General features: G+C 39.2%; 2 protein-coding genes across 4 annotated transcripts; one reads left to right on the top strand and one right to left on the bottom strand.

Moving 5' to 3' along the window:
* The first annotated feature begins 3,061 nt into the window (after positions 1–3,061).
* Positions 3,062–16,081, top strand: LOC146389200 (von Willebrand factor C domain-containing protein 2-like). Of its 3 annotated transcripts, none has more exons than XM_084926919.1 (3): positions 3,062–3,553; positions 5,087–5,231; positions 11,648–16,081. In XM_084926919.1, exons 1-3 carry the CDS (start codon positions 3,176–3,178, stop codon positions 11,887–11,889), a joined length of 765 nt encoding a protein of 254 aa, XP_084783045.1. In that variant the 5' UTR covers positions 3,062–3,175; the 3' UTR covers positions 11,890–16,081. The 3 variants fall into 3 exon arrangements, with proteins under 3 accessions (XP_084783045.1, XP_084783047.1, XP_084783046.1); XM_084926921.1 differs by having other exon boundaries at positions 3,064–3,553; positions 5,087–5,207; XM_084926920.1 differs by having other exon boundaries at positions 3,067–3,553; positions 5,087–5,216.
* A 114-nt stretch (positions 16,082–16,195) lies between these two features.
* rpl23 (ribosomal protein L23) lies at positions 16,196–20,736 on the bottom strand. Its single transcript, XM_084926923.1, has 5 exons — positions 20,611–20,736; positions 19,544–19,627; positions 17,284–17,412; positions 16,750–16,863; positions 16,196–16,323 (listed from the first exon to the last, which is right to left on the bottom strand). Exons 1-5 carry the CDS (start codon positions 20,621–20,623, stop codon positions 16,241–16,243), a joined length of 423 nt encoding a protein of 140 aa, XP_084783049.1. The 5' UTR covers positions 20,624–20,736; the 3' UTR covers positions 16,196–16,240.
* Positions 20,737–21,105: the final 369 nt, after the last annotated feature.

The raw sequence follows: 21,105 nt of genomic DNA, 5'->3' as shown, positions 1-21,105 counted from the left end.
TTTGACTTTTAACCCAACAAACATGCACTGTGTACCAATCAAATGAACTATGGAAGAGAGGCAAAAGGGAGGTCAGGACCCAAACGAGGACTTCCTATGTAGAATACAGTGCGTTTATTTAGAGTGAACAAATGACAAAATGCAAATAATCCCCAGTGCTTGCTCTCTTAGGGTGCTTGTTCCCTGCTCCCGTGCTGTGACTTCTCCCAGTGTCCGTGGTGAGTATTTCTGCTCCTTTCGTCTCGGTATACTACATGTTCCCCTCTTTCCACTCGTTTCTTCAATTCTCCTGGAAACAACAAAACAAATATTGTTTCCATAGAACTTTCTGCCAACCAAGTTTAATAGGACTTCTTATTCAGCTTGTCAGATCCCTTATCTTCTGGTGAGGCTGATGTTCAAAATATTGCTGCCTCAATTTGGTTTAGTTTAGCTAAAGTTCTTTTAGCTGTGATGTTCGTGGAAATAGGCCCTGGCAGGGTCTTCCAAAGCAAACTGATCTCCTGGAAGAGGCCAGAATAATCATAATTCAAAAACTTCCCAATAAATCTTAGATACTTTGTGTCTTAAAGTGGGTAATCAGGGCCCCCTAGTGGGGCCATACCTAGCAAGCATGGGTCTTGGTCAGGTACAGTACAAAAGAAGTAATAATTTTCTATATGACTTATCCATCTATCAAAGCTATCTAAACATTTGCTATATGAAAAAGTAACTGTCCAATGGCTTTGCCACCATTCCTGTAATAGCATGACAGCAAGAACTGCAATTACTCATTCTCATCTCTGTGATGGAATTTTTCAGTGCAAAATTGTCTCAGTTCAGCATTTTTAAGCTGTTTGTTGAACCATGTTGAATCATTACTGACCTGAATTGGGGCGAGTGAGGCCTGCAGTTGTTCAGATATTGTTCTGGATTTTTGTGACCTCCTGGATGAGTCAGCAGGTACAGCCTGCTCTGCACTTTCCTGTAGAGGGCGTCTGAATTGAAATGAAAAGTCCAGTCCAGTTTATTGTTCAGATAAACACCAAGGTACCTGTAGCTGTCCACAGCCTCAATGTCCATACCTTGGATGTTATTTGTGCCTGCGGAAGTCTACCACCAGCTCCTTGGTTTTACTGGTGTTGATCTGGAGGTAGTTCAGCTGGCACCAGTCCACCCTAACCCTCTCCTGGAGTAATTGTGGTAGGTGGGCCAAACCTGGGAGGCTTCACCACTAGTCCAAGTTTTTTTCATTTATGGATAATTGCTCTCACTGTGGTTTGCTGTAGTCTCAAAGCCTTAGGAATGACTTTGTAACCATTTCCAGACTGATATATGTCAGTGAATTTTGTTTTTCATCTGCTCTTGAGATATTTTAGATTTTGGTATGATGTGTTGATTTTTGAGAGCCTTGGTAGCCTTTCCAAACAAGTAATACTTGTTTAGTTATTTTCCAAATGTACTGTCATGAACCTTAACATTTAAAATGTTAACTGAGGCCTGTAGAGTTAAAGATGAAGCTGTTTTTGTTTGTTGTTTTGTTTTGCATTTTATCTGAGCATTGCACAGGTGGAAGTGATTTTGCAGGAATGTCCACTCCTGTGAAGAAAGTCAACTTTTTCCCCCCCACTTGTGAATAACCTTTCTCACTGTAGAATAACTGACTTCAGTTTGTTTGGAAATGCCCTTGCTATACAACCATTCCCAGACTGACGGGCAGCCACATCTTCTTTCAGATTTTCCTTGTCATGGTGTTAAAAATCACCCGAATAACCCAAACTTACAAAACAGAGAGAAAAGAAGTGATCCGAAGAAGAACTATACTCGTGCACCACCTCTAGGCTCTGTTATCAGGTTGTCTACACATTGATGGGGTCATTGGCCAATCACAGGCCTTTTCAGTGAAAAAGGGTTGTTTTGTTATGTTATGTTTCGTTATGGCCTTTTTGCACCGACAGATGAGGGATTTTATCTGTGTCATGACTCGCTCCGTAAAGTCGCACCCAAATCACTGGTAAATAGAAGTATATATTTATTATTTATTTGGATTCAATTGGTCCAGTGGAAAATCTCCTGTGGAGTGGATCATGGGACATGACAGAGTGTCCTAAGAATCACTCAATGGGTTCCACAACCAGGTACAACCTTGCATCACTGCTGAGTGCAACACAGATACCACACATCGCTGGCTATTGTGGTTTCATTAAAGCATGGAAACTATTTAGCTAGACGTTTGATTTGAATAATATCGATTATGCTTGGTTAGGGACAGACACAAAGAGTACTTTTTCACATAGTTTTTGGTTAAATGTAACATGTTAAACAGACATTACATCTAAAGGTAATGAAAGCAGCACAATCCATGACATTACTTAGCTTAAAAACAGTTACACATATACACATTTTATGCAATACTTCATTCCTAAAAAATAAACAAAGGACTGAAACAAAACAAAATATTTGCCATACAATAATAATATTGATGTTAATGTGATGGAATACGATTTTGTTATCATATACAAATGCTGTTTCTGTTCATGGTTTCCATCCGCTGTCTGTTACAAAATGAAGGATTTATTTTCAGAAATTCCAGTAGTATTTAATTATTCATTTATTTGTCTGACATGTTAAAGTTGGAACCTCTGGAGCAATGTAAAAAACATGAAACTATGGCTGTTGTATAAATAATGAATTTAAAGAAAAAGAGAATACAATTTTTATGTAAATATAGTGGTAATATGTTTAGGTTCCAACTTTGTTTAGTTGAAAATCATTCATTATTCCTTAAACATGAATAAAAACAACATAAAATATTTAAACAACCGCGCCCCCTTGACTTTTCTCCCAGATAACACCTTGCACACATCTATAACTTTTGTTCAGCTTTGCTCTTTCCTCCTTTTTTCCCCCTGTTTTCTTACCACATTTTGACCCTAAAAAATGTGTTATTATGAAACTAAGCTATGATCAAACATTTGCCCTTCCCTGCGCTTTAATATCCTAACGTTACCTCCGGATTTGGCCGAAATTAAGGGCTCGGGGAGCCGCCTGCTGTTCTCGGGTAATTTCAGTGACGCTCCAGGGTGATGCGCATGTATGGGCGTCACAGGCGCTCCTGATAGTAGGAGGAGAAGTTCGGTTAGAGAAGCCCCTCAGTAATCGCACACACGGTTTAGTGTCAGGTAACCTATTCGCCATGGCAAACCGCTATCTCTCAGTCCTGCTCGTGCTGATCCTGCTACTCCTTCCGCTGCCACACGGTCCGGCGCGCGTGGCCGTTGCTGCGGAATACTCCAAAACCGACTTGGACTACGAGTTCGGCGACTACAGGGGGAAGTGGTGTATCGACGACCACGGCTTCGTGTACAGCATCGGAGAGGTTTACTACCCGAGCCCTACGTCGTGTCCATGCACATGCACCATCGACGGCCCAGTATGCGTCCGACCCAAGTGTCCTCGCATCCACCCCCGGTGCACGCGGATCAGGTATAAAGCGTGCTGCCCGGTGTGCGAGGCTATGGCCAGAGTCTGTGTCTACGGAGGCAAAACATACAGGCTGCTGGAGGAGTTCAGGGTGAGAAAGAGCCAAACTTCCGAATAACTCCTCCAATCCATGTCCCAGCCACAAGTTCGTAATATTACAACCCTGTTGATGTGTTCCATGCTAGTAGGGATCCTCTCTCAATCCAGATGTTTTTCCATCACCTACTTATAATAAAGTTCATAAATTATTGTTTGCTTTTTTGCTGCTCAGTAAAATAGTGTATTTTCTCCTCTTCTTACAGCTGCATGACACATGTAAAGCATAGAATGTTTTGTATAGCATCCTCGCTGTGTCACTGTGATGTTTTCTAAAAGTGTTCCAAAGAAATAAGCAACACGTTTACAGGAAAAAAAATAAAGGTTTACAGGGTTTGGGGGGGATTTTTGGTTTTGTTTTGTTGTTTCACAACACTTATTCAAACTAGTTCAGAATGTGCAAACTTTAGATACACAGCCCTTATATGCCTTATTTTACAGAACACAGCTGTTTTCGCTATAATAGTTTTAATGCATGCAGTAATACTATATGTCATCATGTCACTGATACATTTTTCATTGGTAATACATAATCATGTAATGTGAAATTACCAACTCATCTAAAGCCAGAGGGGGAAAAAATAAAACAAAAAACAGCAAGTTTGCAACATGCTTGAATAACTTTGGGATAAAAGGTGAAATGTTAAATTCTTAATTTTCAGGTCATTGAGTAAATGTCTAGAAAAAAGATTTTCCTTGTTGCAGTGATTCATTATCTCGAACTTCTGTAAACTCCTCAGACAACCAAATTCAAACCCAGACCCTTCCTGCTGTTGCAGGTTGTTTGGCCCAATTTATGATTTTTTTGGAGGCTTACACGAATAAGCTAATGAAGTAACCTACAATAAATTCCATAAATACGTTTTAGATATACACTCAATTGTTACTGCTTGCTAATATTGGGTTTGATCCCCTTTGGCCTTCAGAGCTGCCTTAACTACTTTTGGCATTGACTCAACAAGGTGACATTCCTCAGAGGTTTTGGTCTAGACTGACATGATAACATTTAAAAGCTGCACATCCATGATGCCTATCTCCTGTTCCACCACATCACAAAGGTGCTTTATTGGACAGAGCGCTGGTGAATGTGGAAGCCATTTGAGTACACTGAACCTTTTGACCATTTGAGTGGTGTGAGCTTTGTAGGGAGATGTGTAGACTGTAGTCTCAAGGTGATGGACATTGGTCAGGAACAATATTCAGATAGGTACTGGCATTTAAATAATACTGGGCTGGTACTGGGAAATCCAAAGTGTGCAAAGAAATGATCCCCCGTACTAACACACCACCCTATTACAGAAGCATTAAACTGTTGATAGAGGGCAGGATGGGTCCAGGATGGGTTTGTTGCCCAGAGCACTACCACTTTAAAAAAAGGATGCCTTTTTTTAACAATCTGAAGGCACCAGAATGTTAAAGAAAAAGCAACTCTAACCCTACCATTGTTACGCATCTTTATTTTGAGACCATGCAGGCTATCCAAATGTTAACATGTAATAATGATGTTCACGCTACCTGTGTGTTTCAGCTGTCAAGGTGTGAGCGATGTCGCTGTGAGCCCAACAGAGAGGTGTACTGCAGCATTTCAGAGTGCCCAGCCCCACACTGTGTTAACCCCACCTACGAACCCAACCACTGCTGCCCCATATGTAAGACCGGTGAGAGTCACTCAGGTTCAAAGTGTTTCTTTCTCTTTGCCTTATAAAGATCTGCTTCAGTATCAGCTTTGCATACATTATGTTGCATAATCGTGTAAACTGGGAGAATATCATGAAAATTTAAATCCCCTTCTTGCAAACAAAAAGAAACAAATATGGATTTATTCGTAACGCAAAAAGTCTTTAGAAAACACGCTAAGATTTCCTGTTTGGCAAGTGATTGTATATTAAAATGCATTCGCAAGTTTCACAGTTGTTTTTCTTAAAGACTCTAGTTTCAGTGGGCAGATTTTGTTCATAATGTTATGTTACCATAAGCGCGATTTAAGCTTCCCATCGAGTGTTACACAAAATCAGCAGCCTTTGGCCTTCTACCTTATATAATGTCTCTCTTACCAAACATAATGACAGTAAAAGTGACTCCAAATCTGAGCTTGACCACAGTTTGTAGTTAAATCGAAAACCTTTGTAAATACAAAGGGTGTTGGTGTAATGATTATGAAATATCTTCAGATATGCCAAAACTGATAATTTGCTGTAAGCTTTCTCCATTAGGTCTCCCAATACCAACCAGATAGACAGCAAATAGACAGCCCCCTTGATTGGCCCATTGTCACCAACAGCTGATTTACTTTTTTGAGCCAGGATCAGGTCGATATCTGATCCAAATATTGGATTGGTGCTCCCCTAGTACTTACCAAAACTTTTCAGATTGCTTCTTTTGCTCTCTGTAGTAAATGTAATCATTAAAACTAAGCTTAAATTTTTATTAAGGAATGGACAATAGCAAGAGTTGTATAAAGCCATTTGTAATGCTCTGTGTTCTCAGTTATAGATTGCAGTTTTCTTAGCCGATTGACCAGTGGTTTTTTGCTCATTCTCATTTCCTTAAAAGAACTGAAATTGACATCATATATAAACAAACTAAACTTTTTTTTAATGCTAATGCTTTTTAAATTTCATAAAATAAATTATTAAATTTTAGATTTTCCCTCAAACTGCAGTTACAGGATCTTCTCTTAACCCTCATCCTACTGACTTGGGTCCATGCAGACCCCAGAAAGATATTTGCTGTCATTTATCATAGGTGGGGTTTTTTAATCATTCCAAATTATTATGACTTTGTCATTCATTTTGTTCGTAATGATGTTCTCCCTTGATTAGTACTGTTGTAATATATTTCGGTATTCCCCGGGACCTAATGCACTCAAAAGTACCAAATTCTGCCAAGCAGGTTTAATAAATGGCATTATTTATTGAGATATTGTTGCCCATAAAGCGTATATCAGTATTATATAGTATCAAATAGCTGGTAGGAACTTTCTATTGTTCATTTTAAAGAAAAAAAACTCAATTACTGCACATCATCTGGATGGGATACTTTCCAGACTGGAAATTATCTGAAAATTTGAGCCTGATCTCCATGACACAACTGGGGTGTGCCCAGATCTCCAGTCTGAGCATCAATGACCCTCAATGGATTGAGGAGTCAGTAAAACTATTCACTCACTCATCCAAATTGATGAATTCAGAATAAGAAATAACTCATAGTCATCCATCCCCCTTCTTCTTTCGCTCCTTCCTTCTTTCTCCCCCCCCCCCCCCCCCTTTTTTTTTTATGGCGCTTTTCAAGTCATTATTATTCTCAGACCACCTGCTCACATTAATACACAAGTATTGGGGGGACTAGAAGCAAGGTGGGTCTTGAATGATTGGTACGTCCGGCTATTGGATGACCCCATCTACATCCCGAACCCCTGCCCTCCACTTCTTTTCCTTTGCGGAAGCATTTTGGAGTTGGGACCATGGAGTTCTGGGCTGCCCCCAGACCTGATCAGAGGGAGTCAACCAATGTGTAAAATGCTCTTATCCTATTGAGAAATGATTCTCTGAATCCAAATTTCTCAAATATTGCAAACAGGAATTTACAGTTGACTTTGTCAAATACTTTTTCTGTATCGAGTGATACAATTAGAGTGTTACTTTTTTGATACTGTGAAAGCATTAAGTTAAATAGTTTATGAGTGTTTATAGATGAATGCCTTTGATGAAACCTGTCTGGTCAGGATGGATAAGTGCTGGAATTACTTTCTCAAAGCAGGATGCTAGGACCTTGCTTATATTTGTAATGTCTTTATTTACCAGAGAAAGTGGTGTATAACTAGTTGACTGAGTGAGATCTTTATTTGGTTTTAACAATAGTATTCATGGTAGAAGGAATTCTAGAGGTAATCATAAATTTATCTGTCATTCTTATAAATAGTGGGAACAAGGTTGGCCAAAAATGTTTGTAGGACCCAGCAGGGAATCCATCTGGGCCAGGTGCCTTATTATTGGGGATTTGATTAAGAGTACAGAATAGTTCTTCTAGAGCTATAGGTTTATCCAACATCCTAACTTGGTCTTGTGTTAAATGAGCCAGATCTATTGCACTAAGAAATTTGTGAATATCTTCCATATTTGAGTCATGGTCAGAAGTGTACAGATTCATGTCAAACGTCCTAAAAACATTATTTATATCTTTAAGATTACGAAATGGTTTCCCTGCCAAGTCTTTGATAACTGTAATTGTTGTTTTTTCTTTATTTTGCTTAAGTAGGTTTGCCAGATAAAGGCCTGATTTATTATTGCATTCAAATTTGTCATGTCTCCAACTGGCAATCTGATGGACGAGCAGAGATTTTGCCAGGGGAATGGTACTTGTCTGACTGCATTATTCTAAGTGTAAAGTTTGGTGGAGGGGTATTATGGAGTTGGGCTCAACTACTTATTTCCATTAAAAGGAACTTTTAATGCTTCATCATACCAAGATGTATTTGACAGTTTCAAGCTCCCAACTATGTAGGAATAATTCCAACATGACTGCATACCAGTGCACAAAGCATGGTCCAAAATGACCTCGTTTCAGGCATTCGTGTAGTCAATCCAGGTTGCTCAGGTTGTCTGCCTGGTCTTAGAGTCCTGGTCTACTGCTCTATTAATAAGAAGTTGGTTCTTTGGCCCTCTGGTGTTTTTTCTAATGCCTTTCTGAACTGTGGTTACATACTGACTAATGCACCTACTCAGCTTGGTAGCTACAATGTTGAGAGGAGGTGCCATGTGTGGGAGAGGCAGGTAATTGGCCAGTAATTTCATGATGGCGTGCCCTTGTGAGAATCATTCATGATCAGGATTGTTCTACCCTTTGTTGGCCAGTCTAGATGAGTACCTGCTGTTAGCCGCCTCCTTTGTGCTTCCTATCATCTGTGGATTGCCGTTAGCTTCTTCAGAGGTAGGCATGGATCATGTCTCAGTTAAAAAAATGAAAATCCTTCTGTGCTACCCTGATTTTGGCTTCCAGCTTTCTTGTCCACAAGGATCTATATCTACATATATCCTTGATCTTGTACCCTAGTACTCGTAGGATTACTACAGAAGAAGTGACTCGCATCAAGAAACCTTACCAGTGGCTGGACGAAGCCATAGAGGGTGGGGTCTATCACACAAGGCAAGTTCCTAGGCGCAGGCTGTGCAAAGATCCAGAGACAATCCAGCACATAAGAGCAGAGTGCAAGATGCTAGCAGGAAGGGCATGGAACACCATAACCAAATTGCCAGCATAGTATACAGTAATTTGTGTGCTAATTATGGCCTGGAAGTCCCAAAGTCAAAATGAATTTAGGGTGTTTGAGAATGATGAGCTAAGATCCTGTGAGACTTGCAGATATAGACAGAAAAACTGGTGGTGGCTAACCCACTTGACATAGTAGTGGTGGACAAGCAAAGAAAGATGGCTGTAGTGATAGATGTAGCTCTACCCAGTAGCTAAAAAAATGGTAAATGGAACCACTATGCGCAGGACCCTCAAGCGCTCAGGCCCATGGTAGTGGATAGAGAACCCAAGCTTGAAGGATAAAGGCTGTCTACAGGTCGCGTAGGGACATTTTTTTTTCTGAGGGAATATGAGCATCAGAAATATGAGCAAGAGACATATAGCCCACAAAATCCATACCTGGACGTTGCCTGCATTAACAAAGTCTGTATCAGATGTTAAGGAACTAGGGCACACTGATGAGAAGTTTGCTACTGAAACAACAAAGCATAAGAAGATGAGGAATGAGAATAGGGAGCTGTTGGCATGCTACTACACTATGCTGCAATAGCAGCGGAAGGAGTTACATGACGAGAAATATGGATTCTTTTACACCCAACAACTAGACTAACATCGAAACAACTAGTAGCTCAGTAGTCCAACATCTGGAAGAAGCAACTGCTATCACAACTATCACAAGACTCATGACGTACAACATAAATGCTACAGCAAGGGGGACCCAGGACATCAGGTCGGGTGGAGGTATCATCATCCCCTGGGTTGGGGTGAGGTTGGGTAATGCAAGAACAGTTGCAAGTTTCTTGGGTTTTTCTCTGTATCTATTGTTGTAGGGTCTACCTTACAATATAAAGCGCCTTGAGGCAACTGTTGTTGTGATTAATTAAAAATGGACATTAAATGACTTACAAACTCAGTGCATGCTTTTATACAGCTTAGCAGTGCTTTTGGAAAGACATTTTTTCATAACAGTTCTGTTTAAAATGTTGCTGTCTGAATGTTTTCCCCATTCCCAGCTGTCATTTGTTTCATCTATGTGTACATCCACTCTTCTCTGTGCTGTTATATCCCATCTCACTGACTTTATCCTCATGCACACACACACACACACACACACACACACTTAAGCTGTTGATCCCAGTGTGCACTATAGTAAGAGCGGTCATTGTGGCAGTCAGTGTGTTCACCCTGGAGCTCTCAGAAGCTGCACTGGTTATGTCACCTCACACACCCTGCAGCTTATACAGTCATTCCCGTTATGTCACTCAGACTTTCATTGCTACTGGCATTAAAGTGGCTTTGAAACACTGGTGCATCAGTGTGTGTGTGTGTGTGTGGGAGTTTGAGCTCTTTTGTAGCAGCGGGTATATTAACTTTGCTTTTATATGTTGCCTTAATTATAGAATAAATTGGACATGGAAAGCAGTTAAAAGGTAAAAACCCAACAGGAACATGCACATAAACATGCTTTGCTGTTGCCTTGCTCTTGGTGTCTAAAGGCAGTTGCAGTTAAGTTGAACCTATTTTTACTGCTTCAGTTCTGCACAGACAGCGGGACAGATGGTTCAGTTTGTTGCGTCACTGTTTTTTAAATTTATTTATTTCTTTCCTTACTACTGCCAAATTCCCTTATGTCAGCTGTGCTTTATTGGATGCCATCAGATCTGGCATTAGATGAACTGTACTTCCTGTGCTCCTGCTGGTTGGGGTTGGTAATTGTTTCTCAGGTAGCCGCCAAATAAAGGAACCCCATCTGTGAATGAGGAATGCAAATCAAAGGCAGGCTGTTTGCATTATTTAGTCAGTAATTACTACCCCACATAATTTGTAACTGCGATTTTGTTGTTGCTTTAATATCATATTTACCTGAGAGATGTTAGAGGGCATTCATTTATCTTTTGGGAAGAGAGACTTCTTAAACTAAAATAGTAAATCAACAGTAAAACTGCTGTATGCAAGAAAATTGACATAATTTAAACGAACCAGGAAAAACAATAATATTAATATTTTAACAGGTAATATTTCAACAGATTATGGAACGGCACATATAAGTCCAGTGTAAACAGATTCTTATTCAGTAGAGGCTGGGATAGATGAATAAGCGGCTGGAAAAATGCAGAGATAAATAATGTGTCAACATAGTACAATAACTTTGTTTTTATTTAACACACAGAAGTGTCAAATAGACTTCAGTTCAGTCAAGGTGTTTTGAGCTCAGGTGATGTTGTATTGAAACTACAGGCTTTATAGTTGGTATCATACTGTTGGCTTTCTAATCAGGAAGTTTCTATTATCTATTCTGTTTCACAATTTCATTGTTATGTAAAAAAATATATATATATATTTAGACCTGTGTTGCAATGAAAAAAAAACCATTTCACTGGATTTAAAAGTGCACTGTGTGCTTGTTTGTTTTGAGCACACTAGCAAGCCATGATAATATTTTTTTAACTGAATAATTCACAAAGCATCAAGCATACAGCTAATACTGACAGTGCTGAGTTGGGTGGTTGGTGGGTTGTAGCTTGGGACTGGACCCCCATATCAAATTGGGGTTAAAGCCCTATAATAACCTACAGCCAGATTTGTCTGTAATTACAGATCTGAGACTTAAAATATGCAAGAATGGAGTAATTTACTCTTTAGGTTTATGATTATTTTTAAAAGTAAACCCTACTTGAAAACAATGAGACTAAAGGTGCGGTCCCATTAGAGAGACAGCCGGCATGTTTCACAAGCGATAACCTCGACTACAGAGGAAGGATACGCTCTTCTATGAACTCGTTCACTGTTTGATGACGGAATCGACTCTGACACAATAAAATGTTAACTGTCGTTATAGGTCCCAACTGTTTTGCTGGGAACAGGGTGATCCCAGCAGGGGAGCGTGTGAACATTGACGAGCGAACAGTATGCTACTGCACCTACCGGGATGGGACATGGCACACCCACCCCCATGCCACCTGTGAACAGCGCCCACAGCCCAGCCCAACACAGAGCACCCGCACTGAGGCCCCCAGCGACAAGGACAGCAAAGGGAAGGGAGGGAGGCCATTTATTCCCAGACTGGACGTAATACCTTGAATTTTAATTTGTTAGATAAATTTATCAGAGGCAGAGTCACTCTTGAAATCAACAAATCAACTCATGAGTCTGCTAAACTTCAACTTTTAGAGCACCACATAAAAGGTATTGTTCAGAATCTAGCTTAATTATCCAAAGCTTCCCCATATGGAAAAGGTATATAAATCTTATAAAGTTTGTATCTGTCTTGTGTCTGTCTTGAAAAGCATACAAGAGTGAAAACAGATATAAGATCCCTTGAAAAATTATATAATGAAACTTGCATGTTTTGGATACTTCCTAAAACAATATATGAAAGTAATGAGAAAGTGGCCACTTTCATGAGTAAATCATATAAGTTTTTACTATTTCTTTTCCATATGGGTCGGTTCTTCTACCTGAATTCAAGATCTAAAGTTAACTTGTTGGGAAATAAAACAAATTGGTTCCCATTTCTTTCTGGGAAATGGCACATCTTAAGTCCACACAATGGGAACTTCACATAGCTTGGCCAAAATTCTGACTTGTAGTGAAGGTGGCTCCCTGGAAATTTAAACTCTTTTTCCACTACAGCATTGGGTAAGCTCTACTGTATATTTAAAAACAAAAAACCCCACTAAGCTGCTTCTGTTTGGCATTGGTGGAATAAAAGTGAAACTGTAAAATAATCAAAGAGATGTTTAGTGTCAAGTGTGGAAATGGAGCTGGTTGGCAAGACCATTGGGAAAGAAGTTATATTGACAGTAGAAACCCAAACAAGAAAATAGAATACACAACTCTGAGACAGCTTGAAACAAATGCCCAAGGAAGTGGTTAATATCCTATCTTACTCAGTCCATTACTTTATTCAAAACTGAACTGCAGTCATACAAAATGACTGAAGAATTGACACTCTAGCCTTTTGATCAAATACAGTAAATGTAAGCCTTTTTTTTCAGATGTAAAGACCAGGAATTCTTTTGAGATACCGCACAGCCAAAGAAATTCTACTGTAAACACATGCTCATTTAATGGATTTTCTTGTCTTACTGTATTGTTGAACACTGCTGAAGACATCAAACTGTTAAATTTCACTATTAAGAAGTCATGAAGACCTACAGATTTTACAAATATCTTCAAGTAGTTCCCACAAATGCTTTTGGTGGCTGTGTTCTCTTAAACTCTGTGCTCCTACTCATTTCAAGCCATCTCAGATGCATGGGCCATTCTCCTGAAAAATAGATGATTGTCCAGGAAGTTCAGAGCAGACTGTATGCTGTGTTAATGGAGAATAATGTCCATCTAGCAAAACTTGAAAAGACACTGAAAATATCTTGAAGAAAACTTGAGTTGCCATGGATGACACAGCATTTCTGACACACAGTAGTAATACTAGAATGACACCATCCTAAACCAGTCCAGAGTAGACCGACTGTGCCACACATTTTAAGTATGCTGAGATTTGGTTGTTTATGAAAAAGAAAAAATTGCATTGAAATTTCCTTTTACATGAGATTGGATAAAAAAAATTAAAATACACTTTTCTTATTTCTACACCTCTGTGGCAGCAGTACTAACCTATGTGTTGCCCTAGTATGTGGGAACAAAACTCTTCAGAAGCCCATTACCAAGAATAGACATATGAGTATCCAATCAAAACCATTTTATAAACCAGTAGGTAAACTTAAATTAGCTGATAGTTTAATTGGCTTCATTGGTTTAATTGAAGGCTTTATAACTATCAAAAAGAGTTGTACCTCCCAATTTTAAACTAATTTAGACGTAAAGGGGCATTTCTAGAGCAATGCTGTTTGATGAGCTGTGGTTTCTCTAACCCATCCTTGCAGCAGAAAGAATCTCTTAAACTTCAGGTTTCCCAAACTAAATGACTTTCATATCTTAAAGTAATGATGAACTGTTGTTTATTAGTTGTTATTAGCCATTAGCAAAGCCATTCTAGAAGCTTTGTCCGCTTTATCCAGTCCAAAACCAGTTTTGATCCATGTTTAGCATTACCCTCCTGTTGGAACATTCTGTTGTATCCAGCAAAACAGCCTGAGAGCATACTGCCACCACCATGCTCGATAGTCGGTATATTTGCAGAGGTTTTAAAGCCTCCAAACTCCACAGTGATCCAAAACCTGTTCTACTGTACAGTGACACTGACATTATAGCAGTTTCCAAGACTCAGGCAGACTTGAGCCTTGGTTGTTCCTGAATATCCTAACCAATTTCTTCACCTGAGTGCAGGATAGGGTCTTCTTCTAGAACTTGACAGTGGTGACACATCCAAACAACTTGTACCTACACAAAATTGTTCAAACTGATGATCTTGGAATCTGCAGATGTTTATAAATGGCTCCAAGACACCTTCCCAAGTTGTGTAACTCTGTAATTCTCCTTTCTTAGACTTTCCAGTTGTTCTGCATATTTGTCAGTTCAATGATTGTTGTCATAACTTCCTCTATGCTGGTAAAGAGAAAGTCAGTTATGATCGATAATGAGAATAGCCCTTGAAGTTGAAAGATAAAAGTGAATGTGTGTATATATTTTAGCCGGTATATATAATTTTGACCCCGTGTGGATAAGAGAAAAAAACAAAATAAATTCAAAGTTGTGTACTAAATATTTTTTAAAACATTAAAGATGCATGCCCTGCAATCATTATACCAGGGGAAAAGAACAATTCAAAGAAATTATTAAGGCTCAAAATATCAAGTATGTAAACTTCTGACCACAACTGTGCATTCTACCGCTTGATAGCTTTGCACTGTCTGCTTATTCGTCAGGCATTTTATGTCCATTGTGTCACTAACCTCTTGCATTAACACTTCCAAGTTCTTTTACTAAACCTGCAGGTACACAGGCTACATGACCACAGCTGAACGTGCACCTACACATACACAGTATTATCTGTACCTTTGTTAAGCACCACTTTTTCACAACTGAATCTGTATGCAGACATACTGTCACAGTGAAGTGCAGGAAAATGCAATATTTTCTTTGTACCTCAGACTGATTGACTTTGGAACATGGGCATGATGAAGGCATCTATGACAGAGGAAACATGCTCTATGCAGATGGTAGTGTGGCTTCCATCTGCCAAGCAGTGAGGTGCCAGGGATGTCCAAGTACAGCAGACAGAACTGAAAATGGCCGAGCAGGAAAGCACATTTATACACTAACTGAAAAAGGATGGTGTACACATACATGCCAATTCACAGGTCACCTCCACTGTATATTCAAAACTCTATTAATGCCACACTCCTATAAAGAAGTCCACTAGGGGAAGATTTCATTCACGGTTAGGTGGTGACAGCTAGACACTGTAAAAACACATTTTGAAGTGTATTCCTCTTTATTAATTTTGTGTGGTTTCTATCCCATCCTCATGTCGGCTGTAAAATTCACCCCTCACGAGTTAGTTTGTTTTGATTTAAATTCTCCAGTCAGGTTCAAAGTTTTGACTTTTCCCCACAGCTGTAGTCTTGACATTTTTGTTAACAACAATATCTTTGTTGGCCCTAGTGCAGGGGTGTCAAACTCAAATACACAGTGGGCCAAAATTCAAAACTGGATCACAGTCGCAGACTAACATTATTATTCATTGAGAAAAGTCTTCCTCCAAATATTACAAGGAATCTTTTTTTCTCGACTCAAACAAGTTTTGCTGAAAAACTGAATATGGACCAAGCAAAGCTTAATACTAAACAATATATATAACTTATATAAACGTATATATAACTTAATATTGCACACATGCAAAATCAAAATTCCAATTAAATAACACATCAGTGGAATTTATTTCTTAAATATAAATTGTATTTGCAGCCTTCTGAATTAAATTTTATCATTTATCAAATTTTCATCATATTCTCCCACCTGTCCAGAAAGCTCCTGTTTTCTGCCTTTCTTTTTGCCATTTTGGTATAGGTAGCATGGCAGTATTTGCATGGTTGCTATGACTATGGTCAACAGAGGAGAGGGTGCTAATGGGTCCTGTGTGACTGACGCGCCAAAACACCAACAGAGCATTCTGGGAATTGTAGTATTAGCAGTACATGCACAGGCAGGCCAGCTCTAATAGTAATTTTGTATAGCTTCGCGGGCCAAATGCAATTAGTTTGACACCTATGCCCTAGTGTATCTAATGTGAGGAATGGCAAGGAGTACCAGCTCTCAGTCATGTACATACTGAATATAAAAGAAAAATAAACCTCATATTACCAAACAAGTTCTGAGCATATGCTTGACTCTTTATGAATATTAAATCCAAACAATAAGAGCCTTTTCTGTAATAGTCTTAATATTTTGGACCGAAAGGTAAATGAAACAACAAAGACACATCTCAATAACAAGTTTTTATTGAAAACAAACAGGTGCAGGGTCCAGCTCAGGCTATGCTGCCAGCATTGGAGGCAATCCTGGGCCACAGGTCAGCACACTCTTTGGCCACTGGGCCTGTGATGGCAGAACCTGTAGACACACACACGAAGGAACATAAGTCCCGATACTTGTGTTATTTTAAAAGCTTAAAAAATACACTGATTTTACAATGGAGAGGCATAAAAGTTAGGCAAATTTATAAGGTGGTGTTATTTTCATTACTGGGAGCACATCATTTGGGTCAAACATCACATTAACCAATACATTAAAAGAAAAAGTTGTAATGAGTATTTATAAATTGTCTCATCCCTGATTGAGATCAGTCAGCCACAGTGGGGTCGCTGCCGTCTCACCCACAGTGATGAAAACAATATTCCCTTCTACGACAACTCACCGAGCCACTGAGCAGACAAAGCAAGTGCTTTTGGAAGGGCAAATATGCTCCTGTCATGACCACACACCAATCACCTTCCTGTACAGCGCGCATGAATGCCACACCACGTTTCAAAAACCCACCTTTCATTTCTCCTTTGTTGTTTACTATGACACCCGCGTTGTCTTCAAAATAGAGAAACACGCCATCTTTTCGTCTATACGACTTCCGCTGCCGTATCACCACCGCAGGATGCACTGTGGAGAGGGGAACAAGGTTAATTTGAACTCAAAATGAAAAACTAAAAACCGTATTTGAACACCTTTCTGCAACTGAGACTGGCAACTTATATTTAGACATTTAAAGACTGCAGATGGCGACTGTAGTTCCTGCTCTGCTCTAGGGATCTTCCAGCTGGAAGGCTACTCCAACTAGAACCTGTAAACACGTTTCACTAAACTAAAGCCAAACAGGCAAAGAGGAATACAGTCTCCAGCTTCATTGTTAATGGATCCACCGCTCCTTATTGTTTAGTTATCTATCATTGAGAAATGACAGTATCTGCAGGAAAGCAGCTTAAATGACATTTAATAATTAGTTTATGAAAGTGTGTGCAACGCTGCAAACAGAACCTACATGTCTGGTGAAGACTGTATGACGACCAGTTTCCCACTTACCCTTCTTCCTGAGCTCTGGCTTGCCTTTCTTGACTGTGGCCATGACCATGTCACCAACTCCAGCAGCAGGAAGACGGTTCAGACGCCCCTTGATGCCTTTCACAGAGATGATGTACAGGTTCTTGGCACCTGAAAAACACAGTAAGAAACACCATAATGAGAACAGAGGACAGGGTGGAAGAAAAAATAAGATCCACTCCCATTCCGGTTTATGATAAATTCACTTTGTCAGCTTGTCTCATCCCTGATTGAGATCAGTCAGCCACAGTGGGGTCGCTGCCGTCTCACCCACAGTGATGAAAACAATATTCCCTTCTACGACAACTCACCGAGCCACTGAGCAGACAAAGCAAGTGCTTTTGGAAGGGGCGGACAGAAGTAACCAACTAGTAGCCATTTTCCCAGTGCTTCAATCCCGTCACTAGGGCTGTTCGATATAATGATATAAAAAACATCTATCGTTTCATTTTACACTATCGTTTGTTCCGTGGTGTCGCAAAAGAAACCGTTTACGGCAATATTTTTTCATTATTTTGATGGTCACTGTAGTGGCTATATTAATTTCTTTAAGTTCTCTCGTTCTCTTATATTTAATATAACCACACTACGGACGGACAAGCGCCTGTTTTTATGCGTTATTGTTAGTAACAACGACGGTAAAACTATCGCGTGTCCGCTTGTTTATTTTCTACATAAACCTTTCACAATAAAACTCAAGATCCTGTTGAGACTTTTCAAAATAAACTGAATCACGTGAAAGAGCATGCAGAGTATTTACGGATCAGAAGCAAAAAAGAGCCGTCAGGTGCTAAAAAATAAAGCTTAGACTCAAACATTAGAACAGGCTTTTCCTCCAGGTACACGATGCCCAGCTGGAAACACTTCACACAAGTCAAGCTGCCCGAGATTCACAGAATTTACAGAAAATGTAAAATTTTTGTGATTTGTATCGTTATCGGGACGATAGATGTCTTATATCGGGATATGAGATTTTGGTGATATCGCAAAGCCCTACCTATCACTGTAGTTTCACTTTTAAACAACAGTGCTATGTTTATGCCCAGGTTCACATAATGTGAGATGCAGTTACTCAAAGTTCTGAAACAGTTTCTTTTTCTGCTAAGTACGTTTTAAATTGGTTCTAAAAAACAATATACCTTCAGTGTCTAATTACTTTTCCCCCCCAAGGTAAATTAATTGGACACTGCTACCAATTGTGCCCATTAATCTACATATTAATCCAAGTTCAACTTCAACAACATGTTTTTGAGTATAGATTTTAAGTCAGGTGAGCCTTCAGGTACAATCAAGTACACTCAAACTTGTGGTCAAAAGCATTCTGTCTAGAAAAAGTGGAAACAAAAGAACCATGTTGGGTGAGATCTTAGTTTTCAGAAAACCTCTCTCCTTAGACCTGACACACTGATGCTTTACATGTTAATTTTCACACAGAGGTTAAATTAAAAAAAATCTCAAATAATCCATTTATATGCATTAGTCAGTATGGTAGATAACATGTAGCCATGTTTTCCAAGTCGTCACTTATATTTAATGATAAAGCTGCTTCCAGGACAACAAAAGCAGACTTATTCAGTGCAAACATCAGCAGGTATAAGCAACAAGGATTAAAACAATATCTACAGAAAGACTACAATGATTATATTTGCTAATGTGTTTTATTAGCCCTTTGTGATCATTACTCTGCAAACAACTGCTTTAAGAAAAAGAAAAAAAAAACACTATGAAGTTAGAGGGAATAATGAGTAAGGGGTTTCTTCTCCACACAGGGCAATACCAAGGAAGTGGAAGGTTTCTCGCCATTCCAAGCAGTAAGAGAAATTAATCCAGGTTTCCAGTACATTCATCATTGAGCAGCACATGATGCTCCATAGCCAAGTTAAAATTAAGCAGTTTCACATAACTTCCAAAATTTGAAAGAAAGAAAAACAAACCCTGAAATTTACCAACTTTGTCCTTTTGTGATGCTTTTAGCTTGAACCATTTACAACAACAAAATCACAAACACTAGAAAGAGCACACCAAATAAACTAGTTCACATACAGGGAAGAATGGTGTGGTCGGTCTTAGTGAAAAGATAACAGCTCAACATCAAAAACAGTAAGTTTTAGGCTGGATCTTAAATTCCCTTCAATCACTTAAGAGTTTAAGACCGTATTGTATAGAAAAGGTGAACAAGAGAAGCAAAAGGAAAAGTCAACAGGAGTCAACCTGACACAGCAACGAGTTACCACAGACCTACCTGTGTTGTCCGCGCAGTTGATAACTGCTCCTACTGGGAGACCCAGGGAGATGCGGAACTTGGCTCCAGAGGAACCACCACGTCCTGCAGGAAAAGAAACATGCCCGAGAAAGAATCATTTCTACCTGACAAATTGGGCATTTGTGATTTAAACTCAGAGGAAAGATATTTCAAATCTAAGTATTTACCATGAGTGCCCTTGTGTACTTAGTGACACTGAAATCCCTGACTCAGATAAAGCTTTAATCATCACATAGGTCCATTTTAGGAGCGAATGCCACATTTGAGAAATCTACACACCCACTGTAATACACAAGCAGCAAGCTACAGCATGCTTTACTGAAGCTTATAACGCAGCATGAATATGACCTTTGATCAGGACACAATGATGGTTAAAATTCAGAGAAGCCAAATCTAAAGGAACTTCTAACCTTAAGGATATTACAAATACACAACTTTTTACAATTCTGTTTAATTTCGGAGCTACAAAACACGTGAACACTTTAAACCCTATTTTCCATTCACTGGGTTAAGAGTAATGACAAGTAGTAACCAAGAGCTAAAACTACATTGTACCCCACGCATTTTCCCTTTTGCTCAATAAGAGTTTGTTTCAAATGTGGCAGCTCCAATTTATCTATAATTCACGCTTGGTGTGTACCGGCTCTGCTTAGCTTTCCCGGCTAGCCCTGATCACCACAAATAAATTCACTTCATTGGCACACTTTCAGGTCAGGAAGCATCGTTATAACTCACTTAAAAACAAAGACCTTATCACCACACAGAAGGCTAAAGTGTGTGGAAGAAAATGCGACTAGCTCGTACACATTTTCCGCCTCTAGCTTTTCTCCTTTCAGTAATACATGGCGCTGAACGAAAAACATGGCTTCCTTCAATTCCCACCTCAACCGCGATCTTTATAAAATAGCTAACTGTTGTCATAATTTCAAAACTAGTCCCACAAAAACATTGATTTAGCTTCTCTATCACACATAAGCAACTATATACGCTGTAGCTCGTCTTAGAAAGCGCAGATGGAGGTGGATTTTATAAAGCAACTCTCATACCTCTCTTAGACATTGCTGCAGCACGGAAAGAGGAAGGCGGAGAAAGGAATTGTGGGTAATAAAGCTGAACAGAAGTTCCTCCGGGTCAGGGTGACGAGACGCGCTGCGTTCAAGAACAGTCGGGAAAATTCACCAAACACATTTGGTGTTTACGTTATTTTTGCGTCTATGATAGAAAATCGAACTGGATCACAAAGTGATGTTATACTTATTAGTCTCGCGTGTTTTAAAAACAGCGTTTACCTTAGTTTCCCAGTGTTTCTTCTTTTGTAAGTCCAATTTTTAATTAGTTATTATTATTATTATTATTATTATTATTTGAATCAAATTATTTACTTGTTTACCTAAACAATTTACCTGCCCGTTATATGTAGTTTCTGTTTAATTCTGTGTTGGGAAAGGGTTGAAAAATAATTTTAACGGTTTTGGATAGAAATGTATTTGTACAATCATTTGTTTGGACTGCTAAGAGGTGACACTGTTGTACTTATTGTT

This window comes from Perissodus microlepis, chromosome 4 (assembly GCF_051167445.1).
Source record: "Perissodus microlepis isolate ML-2025 ecotype Zambia chromosome 4, ASM5116744v1, whole genome shotgun sequence".
Taxonomy (NCBI): domain Eukaryota; kingdom Metazoa; phylum Chordata; class Actinopteri; order Cichliformes; family Cichlidae; genus Perissodus; species Perissodus microlepis.
Note: the sequence above shows the minus strand (reverse complement) of the source record. Positions and strands in the feature narration are given on the sequence as shown.